Source organism: Aquarana catesbeiana, linkage group LG10 (assembly GCF_042186555.1).
Source record: "Aquarana catesbeiana isolate 2022-GZ linkage group LG10, ASM4218655v1, whole genome shotgun sequence".
In the NCBI taxonomy this organism is placed as follows: Eukaryota; Metazoa; Chordata; class Amphibia; order Anura; family Ranidae; genus Aquarana; species Aquarana catesbeiana.
The window spans coordinates 260,380,449-260,400,397 of record NC_133333.1 but is presented as its reverse complement, the minus strand read 5'-3'; the positions used below and the strand labels follow the sequence as shown (position 1 = coordinate 260,400,397).

Below are 19,949 nucleotides of genomic sequence, written 5' to 3'. Positions count from 1 at the left end.
TCGTCGGGTGATACTGAACACCCGATTGTATCCCATGACAAATGGAATTTGGTTACACCCCTCCCCCTCTATATATGTATATCATGGTGTCGGAGAATTTCTCACGCTGTGTAATCAATACGAGGTTTGGGGTAAACGGTTTGTAATCAGAGGACGGCTCCGGAGTGATTATTAGACTTGGCCAATCTTCTCCTTTTTTTAACATTGGATGAGTGAACCATCGTTGTTATATTTATGGACCTTCTTCATTTATTGTTCTGCATTCTTATAATGAATGAGGGGGAGGGGAATAGTTTGGTCGGTGGTAAAGTGAAACATCATTTTATCTGAGCACCACAAACGCTATGGACAACAGGGCCCAGGCTTCGTGAATCACAATACAGAGCCCTGTGTTTACTAACAACACAGAGCAGTGGCTGTTTTTATTAGTAAAAGCGGTACATATTACATATAATACACATAATACACACATTACATATAATACACATAATACACATATTACATATAATACACACATTACATATAATACACATAATACACATATTACATATAATACACATATTACATATAATACACATAATACACATATTACATATAATACACATAATACACATATTACATATAATACACATAATACACACATTACATATAATACACATAATACACATATTACATATAATACACATAATACACATATTACATATAATACACATAATACACACATTACATATAATACACATAATACACACATTACATATAATACACATATTACATATAATACATATAATACACACATTACATATAATACACATAATACACACATTACATATAATACACATAATACATATAATACACATAATACACATATTACATATAATACATATAATACACATATTACATATAATACACATAATACACATATTACATATAATACACATAATACACACATTACATATAATACACATAATACACATATTACATATAATACACATATTACATATAATACACATAATACACATATTACATATAATACACATATTACATATAATACACATAATACACATATTACATATAATACATATAATACACATATTACATATAATACACATAATACACACATTACATATAATACACATAATACACATATTACATATAATACACATAATACACATATTACATATAATACATATAATACACACATTACATATAATACATATAATACACACATTACATATAATACATATAATACACACATTACATATAATACACATATTACATATAATACATATAATACACACATTACATATAATACACACATTACATATAATACATATAATACACACATTACATATAATACACATAGTTACATATAGTTACATAGTAGGTGAGGTTGAAAAAAGACACAAGTCCATCAAGTCCAACCTATGTGTGTGATTATATGTCAGTATTACATTACATATCCCTGTATATTGCGGTCATTCAGGTGATTATCTAATAGTTTCTTGAAGCTATCAATGCTCCCCGCTGAGACCACCGCCTGTGGAAGGGAATTCCACATCCTTGCCGCTCTTACAGTAAAGAACCCTCTACGTAGTTTAAGGTTAAACCTCTTTTCCTCTAATTGCAATGAGTGGCCACGAGTCTTATTAAACTCTCTTCTGCGAAAAAGTTTTATCCCTATTGTGGGGTCACCAGTCCGGTATTTATATATTGTGGGGTCACCAGTCCGGTATTTATACAATGAAATCATATCCCCTCTCAAGCGTCTCTTCTCCAGAGAGAATAAGTTCAGAGCTCGCAACCTTTCCTCATAACTAAGATCCTCCAGACCCTTTATTAGCTTTGTTGCCCTTCTTTGTACTCGCTCCATTTCCAGTACGTCCCTCCTGAGGACTGGTGCCCAGAACTGGACAGCATACTCCAGGTGCGGGCGGACCAGAGTCTTGTAGAGCGGGAGAATTATCATTTTATCTCTGCAGTTGATCCCCTTTTTAATGCCAATATTCTGTTTGCTTTATTAGCAGCAGCTTGTCATTGCATGCCATTGCTGAGCCTATCATCTACTAGGACCCCCAGGTCCTTTTCCATCCTAGATCCCCCCAGAGGTTCTCCCCCCAGTCTATAGATTGCATTCATATTTTTGACACCCAAATGCATTATTTTACATTTTTCTACATTGAACCTCATTTGCCATGTAGTCGCCCACCCCATTAATTTGTTCAGGTCTTTTTGCAAGATTTCCACATCCTGCGGAGAAGTTATTGCCCTGCTTAGCTTAGTATCGTCTGCAAATACAGAGATTGAACTGTTTATCCCATCCTCCAGATCGTTTATGAACAAATTAAATAGGATTGGTCCCAGCACAGAACCCTGGGGAACCCCACTACCCACCCCTGACCATTCTGAGTACTCCCCATTTATCACCACCCTCTGAACTCGCCCTTGTAGCCAGTTTTCAATCCATGTACTCACCCTATGGTCCATGCCAACGGACCTTATTTTGTACAGTAAACGTTTATGGGGAACTGTGTCAAATGCTTTTGCAAAATCCAGATACACCACATCTACGGGCCTTCCTTTATCTAGATGGCAACTCACCTCCTCATAGAAGGTTAATAGATTGGTTTGGCAAGAACGATTCTTCATGAATCCATGCTGATTACTGCTAATGATATCGTTCTTATTACTAAAATCTTGTATATAGTCCCTTATCACCCCCTCCAAGAGTTTACATACTATTGATGTTAGGCTAACTGGTCTGTAATTCCCAGGGATGTTTTTTGGGCCCTTTTTAAATATTGGTGCTACATTGGCTTTTCTCCAATCAGCTGGTACCATTCCAGTCAATAGACTGTCTGTAAAAATTAGGAACAACGGTCTGGCAATCACCTGACTGAGTTCCCTAAGTACCCTCGGATGCAAGCCATCTGGTCCCGGTGATTTATTAATGTTAAGTTTCTCAAGTCTAATTTTAATTCCGTCCTCTGTTAACCACGTATTACATATAATACACATAATACACACATTACATATAATACACATAATACACATATTACATATAATACACATAATACACACATTACATATAATACATATAATACACACATTACATATAATACATATAATACACACATTACATATAATACACATATTACATATAATACACATAATACACACATTACATATAATACACATAATACACATATTACATATAATACATATAATACACACATTACATATAATACATATAATACACACATTACATATAATACATATAATACACACATTACATATAATACATATAATACACACATTACATATAATACACATAATACACATATTACATATAATACATATAATACACACATTACATATAATACATATAATACACACATTACATATAATACACATATTACATATAATACATATAATACACACATTACATATAATACACATAATACACATAATACACACATTACATATAATACATATAATACACACATTACATATAATACACATATTACATATAATACACATAATACACACATTACATATAATACACATAATACACACATTACATATAATACACATATTACATATAATACACATAATACACATATTACATATAATACATATAATACACACATTACATATAATACACATAATACACATATTACATATAATACACATATTACATATAATACACATAATACACACATTACATATAATACACATATTACATATAATACACATAATACACATATTACATATAATACATATAATACACACATTACATATAATACACATAATACACATATTACATATAATACACATAATACACACATTACACATAATACACATATTACATATAATACACATAATACACACATTACATATAATACACATAATACACATATTACATATAATACACATAATACACATATTACATATGATACACATAATACACACATTACATATAATACACATAATACACATATTACATATAATACACATAATACACATATTACATATGATACACATAATACACATATTACATATAATACACATATTACATATAATACACATAATACACACATTACACATAATACACATATTACATATAATACACATAATACACACATTACATATAATACACATATTACATATAATACATATAATACACACATTACATATAATACACATAATACACATATTACATATAATACACATAATACACATATTACATATAATACACATATTACATATAATACATATAATACACACATTACATATAATACACATAATACACATATTACATATAATACACTTTGATTACCCCTAGATATTAACCCCTTCCCAGCCAGTGTCATTAGTTCAGTGACAGTGTATAGTATTATCACTGATCTCTGTATTAGTGTCACTGGTGATGTCAGTTGCAGTTAGTCCACCCAAACCCCCCCCCCCGCAGCGTCAGCTAGTGTCAGATTGTCCGCCGCACAGTCCCGTTATAAGTCGCTGATCACTGCCATTAGTAATGTAGAAAAGTATATATCCCATAGCTTGCAGACTCTATAACTTTCACACAAACCAATTATTAGACATTTATTTTACCAAAGACATGTAGCAGAATACATATTGGCCTAAATGATTTTATTTTTATATATTTTTATAGCAGAAAGTAAAAAAATATTGTTTTCTAAATTTTCAGTCTTTTTTTGTTTATATAATAAAAAATAAAAATTCAGAGGCGATCAAATACCACCAAAAGAAAGCTTTATTTGTGTGAAAAAAATGACATAAATGTGTACAGTGTTGCACGACCACGCAATTGTCACTTAAAGTAGCGCAGTGCTGAATAGCAAAAAATGGCCTGGTCATGATTGGGGGGGGGTAAAACCTTCCGGAGGTGAAGCGGATAATCCCCCTTCCTATCTATGTACTAATGATAGCAGGATAAGGATTACACCGAGCTCCTGGTGATGGAGAGAGTTTATTTTCATTGTAACAATGTAACTAGAAATAGAAGAAAGTGTCTGCATTGCTTCCTGTGTGGCTGTGCCGGAGGTCTTTGTATCAGAGGCGGGTTTGTATATTCGGAGTCATAAGACCTGATAGATCAGGAACATCATTACAGGGTTTTCCGTCATGCTGCGGATGGATGTGACACCCTCCGTTGTCACTGATCCCTCCCATTACTGATGTACAGAGAGCCCAGGGTGAAGATGGCAAACTGCACCCCCCCCCAGTCCCCAAAATACGAAAGAGGGAGGGGATTGGTGCATTCACAGCATCCAAAAATGTAGATTGGGGGGAGGGGTTGTTTGGGGGGGGGGGTTTGCTTAGTTTTTTTGGGGGGGTGAGGGGGGAGACGGTGGAATATTTTCAACTTTTAAAAACTTTTTTGGGACTCTTCACTTTCCCTGAGAACTATGGAGAATTTGGTCTGAAAGGAGTATGTGGTGGGATAATAGATCCAGTGTTGTGTTTTTGTGTTGTTCTCGTTGAATGTTTTGTATATTTGTCTTTGGAATTCTGTGGAATTTTTTATATGTGTACAAATTCAATAAAAATAATTGAAAACACAAATACAAAAGGCTTGCTCGCCAAGGTGTAAAAATCTTTAAAAACTTTATTTAACGTATAAAATATTGCACTTGACAGCAAAATCACGTAATCGCACATTAGGATCAAAACAAGCTGGCTGGCTAATCGCAGCCACTCATCCTCCCGGGATTCTCAAAGCATGGTGACGTCAGCACATCGCTCCGTCAACTGACGTCACCGCGCTTCTCAAATCCCGGGAGGACGGGTGACGTGTAACCCACCCTGGTAACCCAACCGTGTGATAGGAGGTCCGTGCAATCTGGTAAGCGATCGCTTTATCTATGGTTGAGGTGACGCTCACAGGATCACTTCATTGAAGGTGGCGGATGGTGCGGATGGTGCGGATGTTACCAAAGAACCTTTTTTTTTATCACATTGGGACTGTTTTTATCGGTGGTATTTGACTCAATTTGTAATATGCAGCATGGAGGGGGTTAATGTATTGCCATTGGTCAGTGAAGCATTAGTGACCAGTGGCAATTAATTAACCACTTCCCGGCCGCGGGTCGTCATATGACGTCCGGGACTTTGAGCTGGTATATCTGAATGATGGGTGCAGCTACAGGCATCATTCAGATATCGTCTTTTTCAGCCGGCGATTCCCTACACCATAAGAACTAACATAGCGGCTTTTCCACCGCTTAATAGTTCTTACGGGCGGCGAGAGGGGACGTCCCCCTCCGGTGCTTCGACCGACTCACCGCTTCCATCGGTGAGTCGAGGACAGGATCCGCCGGCCCCGCATGTTTACCATAGAGATTTCCGGTGGACCAGATGGTCGCCGGAGTCTCTATGATTGTTCGGAGGCCGGGTTGTTGTGGAAATTTTATTATGTGTGTTTTATAGGTTGTCATCTGTCTCCCTGTGTCTGATTTAATCGAGGAGCGCTCTAGCGGAGCGCACTTGGGTTGAATCAGGACCAGCGGTAAAACCGTCAGTATGAAAACCTTCTCATGGTTTTGGAGACGTGTTCTCGGTGTGTGTGGGGCATTTTGCCGGTTTGTAAGTGTCAAGCGCAATGCGTTGGGCTTCTTGCCTTCAAATGTCTATGCACATTAGAGAAGTGAAGTCCACAAAACGAGAGAAACATATTATTATATCTCTGTTGTGGCTACGCTATCCCTTTTGGATACATATCTGCTTTAATAAGAGGACATTGATATCTGCCCTGTTGGTATACTCATATATTGAAAACAGCAGTAGCAATGACCCCGCAGATCTTCTCAAGCCTGTAAGAACAAGTAGAACGATCTCACTAGATACTGGTTACTCTGAGCAGTATTGAGCGGGCTCCATGCTGACCAAGATGGTGGATGCCCTCCCCTTTAGTGTAGTCATTTCCTGTGATGTCATTTTGCATGGAGGAAGCGATTGGCTGTTGGGGCCATGACTTCCTGTTTGTCGTTTCCTTTTGTTGCCGATGAATAAAAGGTGCCTGTGCTCGTGAGGGCAGTCAGTCGAGCGATGGAGCTAAGAACATGAGGACGGTGACTATGTCTGTTTACTTGGGGAAATACGGGAGACAGGGGATTATTGAGATGCATTATACCAAAAGGATGAAAGGGCGCTTAATGGCGCAAGAGACATTACGCATAGCATATAGCGAAATCTCCACGTCAGGGTGCGATGTTATGACTGCTGCACTATACCAATTGGTACATTAGACTCCATAGTAGCGCGGGAATATTCACTTTACCATTTCGATGTTATGACATCACGCCCGGCCTCTGCATTCAAACAAATGGCGCCGCCTCGGCTGGGAAGCCGAGAGCGTTTATTTATTTTTTTTATTTCTGGCTTCAGCTAGAGGTGAGTTGTGGGGTCTTATTGACCCCACATCTCACTGTAGAGAGGACCGATCGTACCATATTCCTATTACAAGGGATGTTTACATTCCTTGTAATAGGAATAAATGTGATTTTTTTTTTTTTTAAAGTGTCAAACTAAAAAATGAAAAGTAAAATTAACAATTTAAAAAAAAAAAAATGTAAAGCGCCCTGTCCCCATGAGCTCGCACACAGAAGCGAACGCATACGTAAGTCCCGCCCACATATGTAAACGGTGTTCAAACCGCACTGCATGTGAGGTATCGCCGCGAACGTTAGAGCGAGAGCAATAATTCTATCACTAGACCTCCTCTGTAACTCAAAACATGTAACCAGTAAAAAATGTTAAAGCGTCGCCTATGGGGGTTTTTAAGTAACGAAGATTGGCGCCATTCCATTCCATGCTCTATCCATGGAATTTGGTTCCCAGGGTTGGCTATTCATTTATTTGATACATTTTTACAAAAGTTCCTATATTTCACATTTTAGATTAAAAAAAAAAGAAAACCATAACACAACAAGGTAGTAAAATAAATTAAATGCAAAATTAGATCGATTGTTTTTATTCCCAGCTGTTAATGTTGGGGCTGGTTTGTGATCCAAGCACCACTGGGTGACGCCCAAGCCAGATCTATGCTCCTCCCCCAAAACAATGGCGTTCCGTCCTACTTTAATCAGCAAGTCTGAACTAGTCCCACCACCCTCCTGCCTTCCATATCTCCCCATTACTGCTGAGAGCTCCCTCTAAGTGTAAGGTTAAACCTCTTTTCTCCTAATTGTAATGAGTGGCCACGAGTCTTGTTAAACTCCTTTCCACAAAAAAGTTTTCTCCATATTGTGGGGTCACCAGTCCGGTATTTATATATTGTGGGGTCACCAGTCCGGTATTTCTATATTGTGGGGTCACCAGTCCGGTATTTCTATATTGTGGGGTCACCAGTCCGGTATTTGTATATTGTGGGGTCACCAGTCCGGTATTTATATATTGTGGGGTCACCAGTCCGGTATTTTTCTATTGTGGGGTCACCAGTCCAGTATTTCTCTATTGTGGGGTCACCAGTCCGGTATTTGTATATTGTGGGGTCACCAGTCCGGTATTTATATATTGTGGGGTCACCAGTCCGGTATTTCTTTATTGTGGGGTCACCAGTCCGGTATTTCTCTATTGTGGGGTCACCAGTCCAGTATTTATATATTGTGGGGTCACCAGTCCGGTATTTCTCTATTGTGGGGTCACCAGTCCGGTATTTCTCTATTGTGGGGTCACCAGTCCGGTATTTCTCTATTGTGGGGTCACCAGTCCGGTATTTGTATATTGTGGGGTCACCAGTCCGGTATTTATATATTGTGGGGTCACCAGTCCGGTATTTCTTTATTGTGGGGTCACCAGTCCGGTATTTCTCTATTGTGGGGTCACCAGTCCAGTATTTATATGTTGTGGGGTCACCAGTCCGGTATTTCTCTATTGTGGGGTCACCAGTCCGGTATTTATATATTGTGGGGTCACCAGTCCGGTATTTTTCTATTGTGGGGTCACCAGTCCAGTATTTCTCTATTGTGGGGTCACCAGTCCGGTATTTGTATATTGTGGGGTCACCAGTCCGGTATTTATATATTGTGGGGTCACCAGTCCGGTATTTCTTTATTGTGGGGTCACCAGTCCAGTATTTATATATTGTGGGGTCACCAGTCCGGTATTTCTCTATTGTGGGGTCACCAGTCCGGTATTTCTCTATTGTGGGGTCACCAGTCCGGTATTTCTCTATTGTGGGGTCACCAGTCCGGTATTTGTATATTGTGGGGTCACCAGTCCGGTATTTATATATTGTGGGGTCACCAGTCCGGTATTTCTTTATTGTGGGGTCACCAGTCCGGTATTTCTCTATTGTGGGGTCACCAGTCCAGTATTTATATATTGTGGGGTCACCAGTCCGGTATTTCTCTATTGTGGGGTCACCAGTCCGGTATTTATATATTGTGGGGTCACCAGTCCGGTATTTATATATTGTGGGGTCACCAGTCCGGTATTTATATATTGTGGGGTCACCAGTCCGGTATTTATATATTGTGGGGTCACCAGTCCGGTATTTATATATTGTGGGGTCACCAGTCCGGTATTTATATATTGAAATCATATCCCCTCTCAAGCGTCTCTTCTCCAGAGAGAATAAGTTCAGAGCTCACAACCTTTCCTCATAACTAAGATCCTCCAGACCCTTTATTAGCTTTGTTGCCCTTCTTTGTACTCGCTCCATTTCCAGTACATCCTTCCTGAGGACTGGTGCCCAGAACTGGACAGCATACTCCAGGTGCGGCCGGACCAGAGTCTTGTAGAGCGGGAGAATTATCGTTTTATCTCTGGAGTTGATCCCCTTTTAATGCCAATATTCTGTTTGCTTTATTAGCAGCAGCTTGGCATTGCATGTCATTGCTGAGCCTATCATCTACTAGGACCCCCAGGTCCTTTTCCATCCTAGATCCCCCCAGAGGTTCTCCCCCCAGTCTATAGATTGTATTCAGATTTTTACCACCCAAATGCATTATTTTACATTTTTCTACATTGAACCTCATTTGCCATGTAGATGCCCCTCCCCCATTCATTTGTTCAGATCTTCCTGCAAGATTTCCACATCCTGCGGAGAAGTTATTGCCCTGCTTAGCTTAGTATCGTCTGCAAATACAGAGATTGAACTGTTTATCCCATCCTCCAGGTCGTTTATGAACAAATTAAATAGGATTGGCCCCAGCACAGAACCCTGGGGGACCCCACTACCCACCCCTGACCATTCTGAGTACTCCCCATTTATCACCACCCTCTGAACTCGCCCTTGTAGCCAGTTTTCAATCCATGTACTCACCCTATGGTCCATGCCAACGCACCTTATTTTGTACAGTAAACGTTTATGGGGAACTGTGTCACATGCTTTTGCAAAATCCAGATACAAGTGCCATCAATGCAGTCTCATCAGTCCACATCAATGCAGCAGCCTCACCATTGCCATCAGTGCAGCCTGATCGATGCCCATCTGCAGCCTAGAGTGGACAGGGAGGGGGGCGGGACGAGCGCCGACAGATTACATACAGTGAGAATCTCCTATGATAGACAGAACAGTGGTCCAATGGCAGCCCAGGAGACGGGACTTCCTATTACAGAGGCCACCAAGTAAACAGGAGTTTCTCACTGTATGTAATCTGACGGCGCTCGTCCCACCCCCCTCCCTGTCCCCTCTGAGGCAGCTAAAATTGAAGTATTGGCGTATAACACGCACATGCCATTTGCACCCAATTTTCATGGTGAAAAAGTGAGTGTTATACGCCAATAAATACAGTACGTGACTGAGTTCCCTAAGTACCCTCGGATGCAAGCCACCTGGTCCCGGTGATTTATTCAAGTTTTTCAAGTCTAATTTTAATTCTGTCCTCTGTTTGCCATGAGGTTGCTTTCTATAATGTGTCATGAGGATAAACACTGCAGTTTTGGATACTGAAGCCCCCCGATTCCCTCATGAAGACTGAGGAGAAGAATAAATTCAATACCTTTGCCATCTCCCCATCCTTTGTAACCAGATGTCCTTCCTCATTCTTTATGGGGCCAATAAGGTCTGTCCTCCCTTTTTTACTGTTTACATACTTAAAGAATTTCTTGGGATTTTTTTTTGCTCTCCTCCGCTATGAGCCTTTCGTGTTCTATCTTAGCCGCCCTGATGGCACCCTTACAGTTATTGTTGCATTCTTTGTAAAGTTGGAATGCTGATGATGATCCCTCAGCCTTGTATTTTTTGAAGGCCTTATCCTTTGCTTTTATATGTATTTTTACATTGGAGTTAAGCCACCCAGGACTTTTGTTCGCCCTTTTAAATTTATTTCCCATTGGGATGCATGTGCTAATGCCCTTTTTTAATATGCTCTTAAAGCAAACCCATCTCTCCTCCGTATTCTTTGTTTCTAAGATTTTATCCCAATTAATATCTTCTAGCAAGGATCATTGTTTAGCGATTTATACTGAAGCTAATTGACCTGTGATCGCTGTTTCCTAAATTGCCCTGTAATTCCACATCCGTGGTCAGGTCTGTATTGTTGGTAATCAGTAGTTCTAGTAACGCTTTGTTTCTAGTTGGTGCGTCTACCATCTGACCCATAAAATTGTCCTGCAAGACAGGAACTGGCGAGCCTTAGATAAATGGATAATAATTAAAATCCCCCATTGTGATGACACTTCCCATTCTTGCTGCTAATCCAAATTGTGATAGGAGGTCCGTCTCCCCCTCCTCCCTCAGGTTAGGGGGCCCATATTCCCAGTACTACTTTCCCCTTAGTTTTGGAACTACATTTCCCATGATGCTCAACTACACTGCACAGTGTGAGAGCATCATGGGAAATGTAGTTCCATAACATCTGGGGTGCCAAGGTTTGCCCTCACTGTCATAACTCCTTCAATACTGGGCACTTACCCCCCAATAGACCTATATCTTGTATAGTGGTACCGGGTCCTCTCCTGGACTGAGACGGCTTCCTATGATTTCACCGCACACTGTGAGCTTCTCATAATGTGCATTAAAAGCTGCAGCAAGTCAGATAGAGCCCCGCCCCATTTCCTGTCCAGCATTATCTAGCCTATGGAAGCTCAGCATTCCCTGTGGGTGTTACCTAGGGGCTCTGTATGCAAATGCAACCTGCCTAGAGGGCGTTTAACCATCAAGGCATTTTGATATTTGCATAACTCCTCCCACTGCTTGCACCTGGAGTAGTTATGTTGGACTTGGACTGAGAGCTCTTAGGTACTGAGACAGGGTGCTGTGATGTTTTTAGGAAGCTATGCACAGCCCCCCCAGTGGCCCCTCCCACCAGCCATGATCTGTCTTCATTGAAAATAGAAGCTCAGAGACCCAGTGATGACATCATCAGGTGTAAAATAAGATATGTAATTAAAATGGAAAGGTTTTATTTAAAAATGTCATTATTATGTTGATGGGGGAGGGGAGGAAGTAGGGAAGGGCAAAGTATTAGCAGATCATTCTTCAGCTTTAAGACTAAATATTTAAATTCCAATCATGATTGTTTGTCTTAGAAGTGCAATGTAATAATGATCGGACTGCAATACAAAATAAAGCATACATTCATCCAAACGTTTCTTTTCTTCCTTGTAGAAAATAATCGCAGAGAGGTCAGATTTTCACCAGCAGCTCAAACAGAAAGGAGTGAAAGTTCCACCATTGCACCAATCAGAGAGCTCCCACATCGCCAAACATTCGTCCTCCACCTCCAGGAAGAAAGCTCAATGAAGGACATCCTCGGGGGCGTGTGATCACATGACTGACAATGGACACTCCCTACCACTATAGGTGCCTGTGCTGATCGCAGCAACCAACCAGCTTGTTCCTTTTCTAAAGTAAATTGCTGGTATCCAGGTGATTAGTTAGTGAGCACAAGAAACTGGTATAAACCCTTCAGCCCATTGTAATTACACTATATTACCAAAAGTATTGGGATGCCTGCTTTTACACGCACATGAACTTTAATGACATCCCAGTCTTAGTCCGGAGGGTTCAATATTGGGTTGGCTCCGCCCTTTGCAGCTATAACAGCTTCATCTCTTCATCTTTGAGATGAATTAGAGCGGAGACTGCGAGCCAGGCCTTCTCGTCCAACATCAGTGCCTGACCTCACAAATGCTCTTCTGGAAGAATGGTCAAACATTCCCATAGACACCCTCCTAAACCTTGTGGACGGCCTTCCCAGAAGAGGTGAAGCTGTTATAGCTGCAAAGGGCGGAGCCAACTCAATATTGAACCCTCCGGACTAAGACTGGGATGTCATTAAAGTTCATGTGTGTGTAAAGGCAGGCGTCCCAAAACTTATGGTAATATAGAGGATATGGGATCAGATTGTGTCTTTCTAACAACCTACTAGTAGCAAATCATTGAAAGCAGGCACTTCCTATTGGTTGTGGAAGCACAAATCCCAGCATGCCTTGGCTGAACACTTATGGCTGTTGGTGGCTATTTGGGGGATTTCTAATATCGGCAGATTTCCAATATCAACGCCAAAATGTCACCATTTCTGCCTGCAAACTTTTCATCACATCTGTATATGAAATCTCTTGCTGCCCCATTCAGCTGCTGGATTCATATTTGAAAGCCGCCATCCATTTAGTGTGGTGAGGATTTGGTACTTTTTGCCTTTCTGGTGCTGTGTCCCTAGGGCTTAATTGTCACAGGTGGTAAACGGGCGGTAAAAATACGGTTCGTTCCAACCAACCCCCCCAGAACCTAACAACAAGGGTTTGCACACAGGCCGCAGCCGTTATATTTAGCTATTTGCCAATTTTTACTTGAAGTCAATGGGAGTGTGCCAGGCGCCAGCCTTGTGGTTGTGGTGCGATATTCCAATGCAAAACCCTCAGAAGGGAGCATCGCCTCCCACACGCCCGCAAACCTCTTCACTTGCCTCTGAAAAGTGATACACATTGGATTGCTTTTCAGGGAAGCTGTCAACACTGCTACTCCTAAGACTCATTGTTCTCCAATCCAACTCCACTCCTCTATTGTATTTGACGCTCCCGGTGTTCTCCAACCCACTTCCTGTGAGCCCCGGGGCGTCATGCACACACCCCCCTGGACTTCCCAGGCCTGGCAGCATCATGTGCCCATAAGAAAAGACCACCCGCCGTCCTTTACCAAGGAATTAATGACATCCCTGGGGGGCGGCATAAAGACTGCGGGAAAAAATGTATATCAGAAATGTTAAAAGAAATGGTGGAGGAGGGGGGAGGGGGAATAGAAAATGTTAGAGCTGAGCTACAAATAAATGTTTATTATTAAAGGGAGAAAAATGTAATTGTAGCAGAATTTATATACATAATTGATGTATTGTATCCATAAAGGAAATATTTTTGAATGAAATCTGTTTTTATAAAGAAATTTATTGTTGATAAATAAAGATATATTCTTATTGTTGGGAGATCTGTTAGTCACATGACTTATAAAACTCACTTTTTGGAAACAAAATTGAAATGAAAGGAAATATTCATATTTGTGTCTGGTTACCACCAGGAAACATGAAATGGTGATTTCTATACAGCACACGCCTCCTGTGCAGAGACAAGAAGCATGTGTGTGGAGACATGGGCACTGATCAGCGGCATTTCCTCAAAGGGGAAATTTGCACTGATAATCAGGGCTCTGATTATCAGTGCTGCCCCAACAGTGCCCATCAGTGCCTGCTCATTAGTGCTCATCAGTGCCACCTATCCATGCCACTTATCAGTGCCCATCAGTGCCATCTATCAGTCCAGCCTCATCAGTGCCTGCTCATTAGTGTTTATCAGTGCCACCTATCCATGCCACTTATCAGTGCCCATCAGTGCCATCTATCAGTCCAGCCTCATCAGTGCCCATCAGTGCTGCATATTAGTGCCTCCTCATCAGTGCCCATCGGTGCCACCTATCAGTGCTCATCAGCGCTGCCTCATAAGTGCCCATCAGTGATGGAGAAAAATTACTTATTTATAACATTTTAGAACAGAAACTAAGGAATTTTTTTTTATTTCAAAATGTTCGGTCTTTTTTCATTTATTTAGCAAAAAAATAAAAAGCCCAGCGGTGATTAAGTATCACCAAAAGAAAGTTCTATTTTGTGTGATAAAATGATAAAAATTTCATTTGAGTACAGTGTTGTATGACCGCGTAATTGTCATTCAAAGTGTGACAGCGCTGAAAGCTGAAAATTGGCCTGGGCAGGAAGGGGGAGGGGGGAGTGCACGGTATTGGGGGGGCAGGAAGAGGGAGGGGGGAATGCACGGTATTGGGAGGGGGGCAGAAAGGGAGTGAAAGTGCCCGGTAATGGGGGGTTAAATAAATAGATCCTGGAATATTTGATATTACTCTTTGCAGCAGGACATTTACCTTTTACACCTAACCCCAACTAACACATTAAACTATCACAGCAACAGACTTTATTTTATTTAGGACAAAGGATTATTACATGAATGAAATGGGCTGTAAGCACCCCTGGCCCCACCCGGACTGGGACCAAAAACAGGCCCAGGCATTCCAGACCAAGCAGCCGATTCCCCCAGGACCGGTGGGGGCACCCACAGAGCCGGTCCCCCAAACGGCAATGCAAACCCCATCAACTGCCGCCCCCCCCCAAAAGACCCCCCACCCCCCACTGACAGACCACCCCACCTCCTGCCCTACCCCAACTACCACACACCCCCCATGATCATCAGCCACATATGTCCGTGATCGTCTGCGCACATCTGGCACACATCTGTCCGTGATCATCTGCCACATCTGCCCCAGTGCACATCTGCACACATCTGTCCATGATCATCTGCACACATCTGTCCCAGTGATCAACATCTTTAACACATCTGACACATCTGTCCCAGTAATCTTTCAACATGGCTTAAAAATTATTCAATAGCAAGGAGGCTTTCCATATACTCCAGAGTATGTCAGACGAGAGTAGCAGGAAACTCTCTCCGTCAGACTCGGATAGCGAGTATGAGCCAGTAGAAAGTGGATGGCTCTGAAATGGAAAGTGAGGAGGACAGAATCCTAACAAAGAGGCTCAGGAGTCTTCAAAAATGTGATGATAAGTAGTCAGGAAATGAAATGTGTAATTTTTGCCTTTAGAATGCCTGAGGGTGCTACTTGAATATTAGGCCTCTGTATGTGGCCAGGCTGTGTAAAAGTCTCACATATATGGTATTGCCGTACTCAGGAGGAGTAGCAGAATGTATTTTGGGGTGTCATTTTTGCTATGTACATCCCATGTGTTAGAAATATCTTATACATATACAACTTTGTGTAAAAAAATAGGTTTTCGTTTTCTTTCCACATTTTCCAAAAACTTGTGGAAAAAAATGACATGTTCAAAAGACTCATTATGCCTCATAGAATATATGTTGGGGTGTTTGCTTTATGGGGTCATTTTTGTGAGTAATTCCATTGTCCTGGTGCTCCAGGGCCTTCAAAAGTGTGATAGGTGGGAATGAAATTATATGTGTAATTTATGCTCCCAGAACACCTGACGGTGCTCCCTGTATGTTGGGCCTCTGTATGTGGCCAGGCTGTAAAAAAGACTCACACATGTGGTATCGCCATACTCAGGACGAGTAGCAGAATATATTTTGGGGTGTAATTGCAAGTTTATCTATGCCATGTGTGAGAAATAACTTTTTGTGGAGAAAAAAGACAATCTTAATTTTCCTAAACAATTGTGGGCAAAAAATTGCAACTTCAAAAAACTCACCGTGCCTCTTACTAAATACCTTGGACTGTCATCTTTACAAAAAGGGGTCATTTGGGGGGGTGGGGGTTTGTACTGTCCTGACATTTTAGGCCCTCAAGAAATTAGATCGGCCGTCAGTACATCAGGATTGATTGATTTTCAGTGATACGTAGTATTATTATTATTATTATTATTATACAGAATTTATATAGCGCCAACAGTTTGCGCAGCGCTTTACAACATAGTATAGCTTGTAGACTCTCTAAACTTTCACACAAACCTATTATCATACACTTATCAGGATTTTTTTTACCGAAGACATGTAGCAGAATACATCCTGGCCTAAATTTATGACAAAATTTGATTTTATTGGATTTCTTTTATAACATAAAGTAGAAAATATTGGGGTTTTTTTTCAAAATTTTCGCAATATATATATATATATATATATATATATATATATATATATATATATAAAAATAAAAATATATATATACTGTATAACTGTATATATATATATATATATAATGTTTGGAAGTTCTAAGTAATTAAAAAAAAAAAATACAGATTTTTCAACTTTTAAATAAAAGTTCCAGAAAAGGGCGGGTCTTCAAGTGGTGAGTGTTCCTCCTTCTGCGAGGGACAGAGAAGTGGGAAGACAACCAGTTAAGTGTTTAAAATAAATATCAGTAAGAGATCCATCACCGGATTTTAGGCGTACAGCTATAATGGTGAATGTTGACACATGAGCGGCGTTTTCTCCGGCGTGTTATCACCGGCGCACACTCAGCGTCTCATCGTCTTATCTCAGCTACAAATTGCTAATTATCTGCACGTTGCTGCTGTTGTCTGCGAGGCGGAAGACGTTCGTTGTACAGTATATAGGAAACTTCAACCGGCTGCTGGGGGACGGATCTGTGTTACCACCCCGCTCAATCATTACACTTCCAAACTTTCCAATATTAACAGGATGAGCCAAATCACGCCTGTGACTGTCGTGCATTTTATTTATTATGCGGAACATTTGGAGAAGAGTAATGTTCTCATGTGACGGTCACATTGCTCGCTGTTCTGGGGGTTTTTTCATTCTTTATTTAACAATCTTCAACTTTGTACATCGATCACATGACGTTACTAGGAGAGACCATTCACATTTATTATTTATAGTCCATCAGGAATGCCTGTCTGAGGTCTATGGACGTGGTTTTAACAGGACCATTTAAAGGCTCAGTTCACTTTTCCAGAAAATAGTCCGGGCAGTCAAGGTGTCCGGTAGATTTTTACAGAACTGTGCAGCTTTGGAAAATGTTCATTCATTTTATTTTCATACCTGTGGGCCATTTGGGTCCCCCCAGAAGCCTGGCAAAAAAAAAAACTCCCAGTTAGCAACCCCCCCCCCCGTCCTGACTTGTTGCTAGGATGGGAAAACCATGGGAAGCTCACTCCCAGCATAACATAAGCAAAGGCTAATGGTTTTCCTGTGCTAAGAACAAATCAGGAGGACATGGTGGTTTCTTACTGGGAGTTTTCAGGCCAGGCTTCTGGGGGGCCTAAGTGGCCTACAGGTATAAAATTAAAATGAATGAACATTTTACAAAACTGTAGTTTTTTTTTTTAAGATCTACTGGAACCCCTTGACTGCATGAGCTATTTTCTGGGAAAGGTGAACTTAGCCTTTAGGAATAATTTGACCAACAACTAGACGATTGATGTAAGGTAAACCAGATTCCCACTACCAGGAAACCAGTGCGGACCTATGTTTGTGCTCAGCTTTTCTAAGCAAAGGGGCAATGTTAGACATACCATTCTAGTTTTCAGCGCTTGCATGCATGAGTGCGCGCGCGTGCACACGTGCGAATGCGCATGGCAATTAGTGTGCACACTTGGTGCTCAGCTACCGATTTAAACTTAAAATAGTCTGTCACTATGAGAAGTTGCTGAATGATCTTCAGCTTGCTCCTGTGTTCCTGAGACCTGAACTTGCTTAGCCGTATATGACGCGGCTTTCCCCTGGACTTCCCCTCTACGTTTGTCCATCTCATTATTCTGACCTTGGATTGTTTACTGGACTTGTGACATGGCCATCCCAGGAGGCTTTGGGCAAGGAATATGTGATTCTCTCCTAGGCAAGAAACCAGGAAGTGCGGAGCTATGTGACCCGCCTGCTGATTCTGTATTGCTTTGTCAGGTCGTTACTGACCCTGGCCTATCTCCTGGACTTGCTCTATCTGCCGATTTGGTCCCCTGCAGCCCGGCTGTCGCTGACTGCTGCCTGCCTCCTGGTTCTGCTTTCATCTTCTGCTCTAGTGTCAAGCTGCTTTGGCATCCTGTCTCGAGGACTGCGACTACCAGCTCTACCCTCCTACAGAGTGGACATTACCAGCCAACTACTATGGCACATATGCCACTCCATGCTCTCACACTCTCTGTCTCCACCTTCAGGACTGTTGGGCAGGAGGTGCAAGAGAGGTCTCCACAACGTTCCGGTCTTCGCCAGGTAGGTGATAATTGTGCACTATGTGGCCAAAGGTTTGTTGACACCTGAACATCACATCACACCTGTATGAGCTTGCCGAATATCCTATTCCGAAACCATGAACATTATTATGGAGTCCCCCTTTGTGGCTATACCAGTCTCCACTCTTCTGGGAAGGCTTTCCAAATTTCCATGAGTGAATCTGGTGGAATTTGTGCCTATTTAGCCAGAAGAGCGTTTCTGAGGTCATGTACTGATGTTGGATTGGCTTTCAATTGGCATTCCAATTCATCCCAAAGGTGTTCAGTAGGTGTCAGAAAGATCCAGTGCATGGCTGTGCCTGAGGATCTACGCATGTAGGTACTGCAGCTTATGGTCTAGTGCAGCCATTCTCAACCAGGGTTCCTCCAGAGGTTTCTAGGGGTTCCCTGAGCTGTGGCTGATTTAAACTCCCATTTCATGGTGCCGCCATAGTTCCAGGTCCATCACCACTTGGAAGAGCCAGTAGCATAACACCAATGATCTTTAAACTGACTCTAAAGGTGGCATGCTAACCCCCACTGTAAGGGTGGCATTCTTTCTATTGACCTTCAATGTAAGGGGCATTTTCCTAATGACCCCAATGGACTAATCTTGGCAGGGGTTCCCTGAAACCTGCAAACTATTTCAAGGTTTCCTCTGGGGTAAAAAGGCTGAGAAAGTCTGGTGTAGTGTATATGCGTGCGTGCATTAACGTGAATTAGCATGCCAGTCTGGAACTGGCTTTTGGTGCCCACAACCCTATATAAAGCACAACTAAGGAGAAT

At 41.1% G+C, this 19,949-nt stretch overlaps 1 protein-coding gene across 5 annotated transcripts in view; it reads left to right on the top strand.

Moving 5' to 3' along the window:
- Positions 1–12,935, top strand: part of CCDC27 (coiled-coil domain containing 27) — a 74,085-nt gene extending 61,150 nt beyond the window's left edge. For all 5 annotated transcript variants that reach the window (XM_073603705.1, XM_073603704.1, XM_073603706.1 and 2 more), the window contains exon 12: positions 12,578–12,935. In XM_073603705.1, coding sequence (XP_073459806.1) covers positions 12,578–12,712 — 135 coding nt within the window. In that variant the 3' untranslated portion in view covers positions 12,713–12,935. The remainder of the gene's footprint in view (positions 1–12,577) is intronic.
- Positions 12,936–19,949: the final 7,014 nt, after the last annotated feature.